The sequence below is a fragment of the Lygodium microphyllum genome, chromosome 22, assembly GCF_053477565.2.
Source record: "Lygodium microphyllum isolate KBCC chromosome 22, Lygodium_microphyllum_v1.1.10, whole genome shotgun sequence".
Classification (NCBI taxonomy): Eukaryota; Viridiplantae; Streptophyta; class Polypodiopsida; order Schizaeales; family Lygodiaceae; genus Lygodium; species Lygodium microphyllum.
The window spans coordinates 43,473,957-43,481,678 of NC_141156.1; the positions used below are offsets into that span (position 1 = coordinate 43,473,957).

General features: G+C 44.3%; 1 protein-coding gene across 1 annotated transcript; it reads left to right on the forward strand.

Annotated features, from left to right (window-relative positions):
• The first annotated feature begins 4,943 nt into the window (after nucleotides 1–4,943).
• On the forward strand, nucleotides 4,944–7,224 carry LOC148017086 (receptor-like protein 51). The gene has a single exon (XM_087663392.1). The coding sequence runs from the start codon at nucleotides 5,327–5,329 to the stop codon at nucleotides 6,767–6,769; it is 1,443 nt and encodes a 480-aa protein (XP_087519518.1). The 5' UTR covers nucleotides 4,944–5,326; the 3' UTR covers nucleotides 6,770–7,224.
• Nucleotides 7,225–7,722: the final 498 nt, after the last annotated feature.

A 7,722-nucleotide genomic window follows, 5' to 3' on the forward strand; every position in this document is an offset into this window, starting at 1 on the left:
ACCCATGAGCATTGGTTAGCAATATTCCCCGCTACCTTCAAAGGCATAACATTTTAGTGGTATAAGAGGGACAAGAAATATGAACTTTTGATATATGGGATGATATGAAGGCGGCCTTTCTCACCAAATTCAAGCGTGAAGGTTTTAAAGAGTGGATGGGAGAAGAGTTCATGAACTTAAGTTGTCCTCTGGAGAATGGGTGGAAGAATATGTCTCTAGAATGGAATCCATATTGAAGAGATGGACCAACCATAATTTGAATGAAGACATCTAGAAGGGAGTTTTTCTTTGAGACCTACAACCAAAAGCTCATAAGTTTGTGGAGCTGAGAAGGCCAATCAGCTTGCAAGTTGTAGTGGGAGGTGTAAGATTGTATGACAAAGTTAAAGCAAGGCTGTCAATGACTTGAGGAAGAGGAGTTCTACCTCCTTCAATGCTAGAAATGGTATACCCAACAAATGCAATCCCAAGGACTATTCTCTACCCCTACCCTCAAATGCAAACAATGCCGCAATAAAGTGTACTGAATCCACAATGGTCATAGTAGATAGTGCCTCAAATGATGGTTCAACCACAACAATAGTGACCTCAAATAGTTTTTCCAATGGTAAATCAACAACAATAGTGGAACCTTATCCAACTAGAACCATCAAAACCAACAGTCTCAACAAGAGCTCCGAATCAAAATCAAAACATAGGACCTTTGGATCAATCCAACCATTCTATGTAATGATTACATAGCCTTCTCGAAACCCTGCTGTGAGTACTCTAGGAGGAGAAAATTTGAAGGACTATTTGTCCAATTCAGTTGCAAACATCAAGAAAGAGTTGATGGATGTGGTTATAGAATAAGTGCAGACAATGAAAGTGAATACTACTAGCATATCCAATACTGCAGGAGCACGAAGAGATGTGATGCACTTGAATACTTGGTGCGAAAAGTGCCATCAAGTGGGACATTTAGCCATTGAATGTACAAAAAAACCAACTATCATTGGAGCCTTCTATTCTTATTGCCTACGAAAGAACCACACAGAGAATATATGCTCTTTAAAGGAGATGCATAATAGAAGAATGAAAGATGAGGAAGTAAGGTTTAACCTTCTAGAATCTAGGATGACAACCCAAGATGTTACCCCAAAGCCAGAGAGTTTGGTCCTAATTTTGGTCCAATAACATTCCCTATCCAAAGTTAGAGGGAAGATAGTCTATAGTGGATAGAGATCACAAGTGAAATGCTATAGATACAAAGAAAAGGGTCACATCTCCCCAAATTGCCCAAATCGTAGACGATCCACGTATTACAAGCCCTTATGCAATCGATGCAAAGGAGAAGGCCACACTACCAAGGACTATAGCCCCTGTGAAGGCTAACACCATTGAATAGAATGCCCAAAAGCTTGCCTCCAATTTAGTAGGATTGGAAGTTATTGCAAAAATGCATGCTAAGAAGAAATAACCACTTATCTAGAAGAAAAATAGTCCCTCCTACCAAAACTTTAAACCAACTATCATTGGAGCCTTCTATTCTTATTGCCTACGAAAGAACCACACAGAGAATATATGCTCTTTAAAGGAGATGCATAATAGAAGAATGAAAGATGAGGAAGTAAGGTTTAACCTTCTAGAATCTAGGATGACAACCCAAGATGTTACCCCAAAGCCAGAGAGTTTGGTCCTAATTTTGGTCCAATAACATTCCCTATCCAAAGTTAGAGGGAAGATAGTCTATAGTGGATAGAGATCACAAGTGAAATGCTATAGATACAAAGAAAAGGGTCACATCTCCCCAAATTGCCCAAATCGTAGACGATCCATGTATTACAAGCCCTTATGCAATCGATGCAAAGGAGAAGGCCACACTACCAAGGACTATAGCCCCTGTGAAGGCTAACACCATTGAATAGAATGCCCAAAAGCTTGCCTCCAATTTAGTAGGATTGGAAGTTATTGCAAAAATGCATGCTAAGAAGAAATAACCACTTATCTAGAAGAAAAATAGTCCCTCCTACCAAAACTTTAAAATTCAAGCTTCCAATAGAGCCATGAAGTAGTATAGTTTAGGACAATACAATGCAGAGCACTCCAATGCCATAGAAGGATACAAAGATAGTTCTAGGAGTAGGATTAGAGGTCCATGAGAAGAGGTGGATGTATCTCTAGTGATAGAAGAAGTGGTGATGCAACCATTGCTTGAAGATAGAGGAAAAATAAAAATTGTCCCATTCCCCAATCGGCTAGAGAAGCCAATGGGCCCCATAAAGGAGTATGACCTAATCAAGGACCTAGATACCTTCCATCCTAGTCTAACATTTTGGCAACTATTGATGTTGTCTTCCAATTGTCACAAGAGGTTCAGAAGTATTCTAACACGAAGACATGGACTAAGACTAGCTAATCAAGCATCTATATCAAAAGCCAATAAAGATCCATAGCTTGTGAAAGAAGTGGATGTAGCCAACACCTTCATAGATCTCGGCATCCCAGAGACTAGTGTATGAATAGAAGGTTGTTTTATTGCAAATGCATTGATTGATGGAGGGTCCTTTGGCGACCATAATGACTGGTGTGGCAATGAAAGATTTGGACTTGCAAGGCATACAACCTACTAAGTGGCTCATCAAACTGGCTGATTAGAGCATAATCAAGCCTTTAGGTATCCTTCCTTACATAAAGACTACATTTGTAGGAAGAGATTACTTGATAACTTATCTACCAGGTAAGGCCAAAATTTTCTGGACATATTATCCTCTATTGCTGAGTAGACCATGGGAGTCAAATACTAGAAAGACTTATGGGACTATGAAAGAGGTGATTGGAGGAACATGGAGAAACTTAAACAGAGACTAGCCCTCACAGATACTAAAACAAGACTCAATACAAGACATAATGAATTATTGAGGTCCCAACCTAAAGAAAACAATAAAACTCAATAAACTATTCAATATTAGGGAAATCTACTGGAATCATGACAAATCCATTTTTACCATACAGGAGCTCACAAAGGAAACCAATAAACTAACCAACAAACTAAAAAGTAGATGGAGCCTAAACTGGAATGCCCATCAATGGAATTACAAATTCCAAATGATTTGGAACTAATGCATACAGCCTAAAGCCTCAAGTCTCATGTGGTTAACCATTCTCAAATCAATATGGACTAATGATAGGGCCAAAAAATATAGTATAGGTGATGGTCTTCACCCCGGATGCAAGAAAGGAGCTAGAAACACTATGTCATCTCTTTCTTAACTGTTTTGCTAACATAAAATTATTGAACTTTGTACATGTATTCTTAACTCCATTATTCCACCCCACCAAGATCACAGGGAAATGACAGATATGCTCAATGCCCCACCCTTGTAAGGTGCTACCAACGATCCATGGTACTGTAAGTTGTAAGACCTCCATTATGAGGAGAAGCCACATGTGAGCACAAACATGGGTCTTGACTTGTATGTCACATGAGGTCTATAGTGATCGAATGGCAAAAAGGCGACCTTTGTGGATCTAGCCTTTGGGTTAGATAGAGTAGTTATATTGGTAGCAACTCAAGGCACAATGTATCGAGTTGGCACAACACATTGAGTTGGAGGGTGTAGGAGTTATCAAGGACCCCTATTTTGGAGTCTAGGGGCTATAGAAGTTTCCCCTGGGGCTAGAGGGTCTTAGGGGGGACCAATGGCCCCCCTAATAAAGGGTGCAGGGGTAGTGCCCTCGGCCCGACTACAAAGGGAATATTCCCTGACCGATTAGGGAAGGTTCATAATATGGTTGGACAGTCTTGACTAGACTACCTTCCCAAGCTATAAATAAAAGACCTCCAAAGCCAATTGTCAATCTATATTTTACCCAGTTAGAGTTCTTCTAGCAACCCTTAAGCTCTTCGCCTATCATTTGTTTGGATCGCCATCTAAGCTTCATAGTGGAAAAGCACAGCTGGTTTGAGCCATCTTTGTATCAATTCGATTGAAATTAAAGCAGTTTTTGTTCTTCTCTTATTGGTTGTGTTCTCTACTCGTTGCTCAGATTTTGTCTGTTGTGCATCTATTTTCTATAGGAAAGAAGTTTGATAGGAGAGATCTATGGAATATCCCTAGTTACATGGAATTGACTCAGGAGTATCTATTTATGGCAAATATGGATTTGCAGAAACAAAGCTCTTTTTAATCAAGTGATAATGGACCCTTGGTATGGCTTTAATTCTGAATTTTTGATGCAAGTCTCTACAAAAGGAAAGCAAAGAATCAAGGAATGCACAAAATACACAAAGGCCAAGAAAAATGGGAAAACAAGTGGACAAGCAAAAGGAAAAGCATTTGAAGAAGTAGCAGAGGAGGATATGGAACTCAAAAACCTCATCACCCACCAAGTAAGAAGACTCAAGTAGGAGAAGCGCAAACAGATGTTTCACGAACTCTTTGACAAACAGTATCAAAATATCTTAGATGTCATGAAAATGTAAGCTGTCAAACATCAGTGCAGCTCAAATTAAAAATAAAGGAAACTATATTATAGATAGACAATTCATATGAGTGAAATGTAAGCTGTCAAACATCAGTGCAACTCAAGTTAGAAATAAAGGAAACTGTATTATAGATAGACAATTCATATGAGCAAAATGTTTTCTATAGAGGATGGACTTCTTGCTTAAAGTCCAAATATGTATATTTTCCCTTTTTTAATACAACTTATTCGTTTTTTGGAACAAAAGCCCTTTACAACTTACCTTCGTTCATTAAACTTACACACCGCACTTCTCTCGTCATCACTATGGCAGTTGTCCCCTCACGACTATGGTCCTTCTCTAAAGGATAGTCCACTGTCCGAAGAATGAAAAGGCGGAAAATTGTGCGTGTGACGTAGCTCTTATACGTCTCTGAGAAGTTTAAACTATAGTTGTTTATATTTTGAGAAACGCCTTTTTTTGCGTGGAGGTGTGGGAAGTGCTGCGCACCAACACCAACTCCTCGCTGCAATCAGTTCTTGTCTCTGGGACTCGGGAGGAGAAGAAGAAAGCAGCATCTACCTCTCCCTATCTAACGGCTTCATCTGACAGACGCACATAAAAGAACGCTTTGTATCGACACAACATTTGCAAACTTTACCGTCTGAAAATCATCTTCTTCCTCAACACGACTTCCTTTCTTCTCAGTACGTTACTAGACCTCAATCCTGCCGCAGTTCTGTCCTCGGTACGCCACCACTATATCTCTCAATCGGATCTCTGCTCAAATTGCAAGCTGGGGCATGTAGTGGCTCACTCTGGCAGAAAAGCCGCAGTCGAACGAAATAAGGGAAGTAATTGAAGTAGAAGCGGCAGAGAATGCTCATGTCGACTAGTATGCGGCTATGGCAGCCTGTGCTCTTCCTTCTGCTCCTTTTTCTGATGGCAGAAGCTAAGCCATTGCACAGTGCCACAGCATCTGCGCCATCTCCTGCAGCTGCAGCAGCACACGAAGGCAAAGCTCCGTCGCCGTCCTCTCAAATATCCACAAAGAACAAAACAGCTGCAGCAGCAGCTGGACCAGCGCCTGCGCCATCGCCAGTATCTGCAGCAGGGAAGGGCAGCGGCGGCAGCAGCAGCAGCAGCAATGGCACCTTGGATCCTTCTCAAGCTCGAGCGCTGGCGGAGCTCGGGGTGATAGTAGGGCCGGATCCTTGCAACACGGCGGTGCAGCGGAACCTGCTGTGCGACGGAGGGGCGCCATACAAGCACGTGGTCTACCTGCGGCTGGAGTACTGCAGCGATGGGCAGGCGCTGCCGGCGGCGGCCTGGTCGAACCTCACGACAGTGAAGACGCTCGAGTTCTCGGAGTGTCCGGCGAGGAAGCCGCCGGCCCTGCCGGCGGCGGCGGCGGCGGCCGTGACGGAGCTGACAGTAGACCAGAGCCTCGGCCGGACGGTGGAAGACGTGCTGGCGCCCGGATTGCCCGCCACGTGGCTGCACCAGTTCCCGAACCTCGCCGCCCTGACGGTTCGGGAGGTCGTGGTCAACGCGTCGGGCGGGGTAGCGTCGGTGCTGTCGGGCCTGCCGCGCGGGCTCCGGCGGCTGGCGCTCTCCGACACGAATCTCTCCGGCACACTGCCCCCGTCGTGGCCGTTGGGCCTGACGGACCTGCAGGTGTCCGGCAACGACCTCCGGGGCCCTGTCCCGGCGTCCCTTGCGAGGCTCCGGCAGCTGACGTCTCTGGACCTAGGCTCGTCCAATCTCTCCGGCGCCATCCCTCCGTCCATCGGCAACCTGTCGGCATTACAGATCCTGAACCTGGCCTCCAATCGCCTCTCGGGCGCCATTCCGGCGTCTTTCCAGAGGCTCGCAGGTCTGTCCTACGTCGACCTGAGCCGGAACCGTCTCAACGGTTCCGTCCCTCCGTTCCTCGCCCGGATGCCGGCCCTCCGGTACGTGGATCTGTCCAGCAACGACTTCCATGGCGCCATCCCCTTCAACGACACGTTCCTGATGACGCTCAACGCCTTCAAGGCCAGAGGAAACGCGCGGCTTTGCTACAACAGCACCACGACCAGCGCGAGGTTCGTCGACGGCGTGCCGGCCTGCGACGGCTCGGGCCTCCCGTCTACCTCCGTCGATGGGGAGGGAGTGTCGCCATCCTCGGCTCCCTCTCCTCAGCCTCACCAGCAGCAGTCATCCTCCGGCCACCGCGGCCCCAAACGCATCGTCCTCATCGTCGCCATCGCCCTCGCCTGCATCGTCGCCGTCATCGTCTTAGCCATCCTCCTCTCCAAGTGTTGCTCCTCCAAAGGTTAGGAACCTTCCCATCAACGTCAACCGTCAACCTTATAACTAGTGTAATTCAACGGCTACCTCATAGGAATATTAGAAATTTTACAATGCCCTTAAACTAAGGGTGCAAATTTTGAGTACCTTGTCTAGAAAGCCACCACTATTCTATATATATTTTGAATGGAAATTTTACCTCCCTTGGCTTGGCCCATCATCTAATGGCCATCACATCTTCGAGTATCACACCTCCAAGGATTAGGAGGGCCTCTTCAAATTAACATGCTAGTAGATACCTAGCTAGTAGTGTAAGAGGTTTCACTTGGAGTGTTTCCAAACATTTCATAAAAAACCGTTCACAAATAATTTGTATGTTTTTCAAAACTTCACTAAAAAGTAAAACTTTGAAACGTCTCGTAATTAGTTTCAATGCCATCAATAGACGCAATTTTGGTTGATGAGGAAGGAGGTAACAACAACCTAAAAGGAGGCAATGTGAGAAAGCCTTGGAAGTTTCTTTTATTTGTTGATTGGAAAAAGTTTTTTTGCAACCACTCATTTGCTTACACATGTACCACTTGTATTTGATCATGTGAGCCCCCTTCTACTTGCAAGTTGCTTTGTTCCATGTGACAACCAAAAAAGGGTGGTTAATAGTTTTTGAACACCATGCCTAAAGGGGGTTTCATCCCATCCTCTTTTATAGACTGAACGAGTCTTTCTATTCACACATAAATAGCCAAAGGCCAAATTCAATTGAAGGAGAGCTCAAGCCTAACACCCAAATTGAGATGGAGACAAGCATGAGGAATCAAATTGTACAAAAAATATTACAACCTTTGAAGGGATATAGTTCTTGGGACTTGCTCTACTCACTCATACATTGCCTAGAACCTTACGTCCTTATCAACAAGCCATGCATCTTTTCCCACATGTCCCTCATTTATTTAGCCTCTTGATGTATTGCAGAGATGCTTTTT

Coding starts and splice junctions, on each gene's coding strand:
- LOC148017086 (XM_087663392.1), top strand. CDS start 5,327: ATGCTCATGTCGACTAGTATGCGGCTATGGCAGCCTGTGCTCTTCCTT.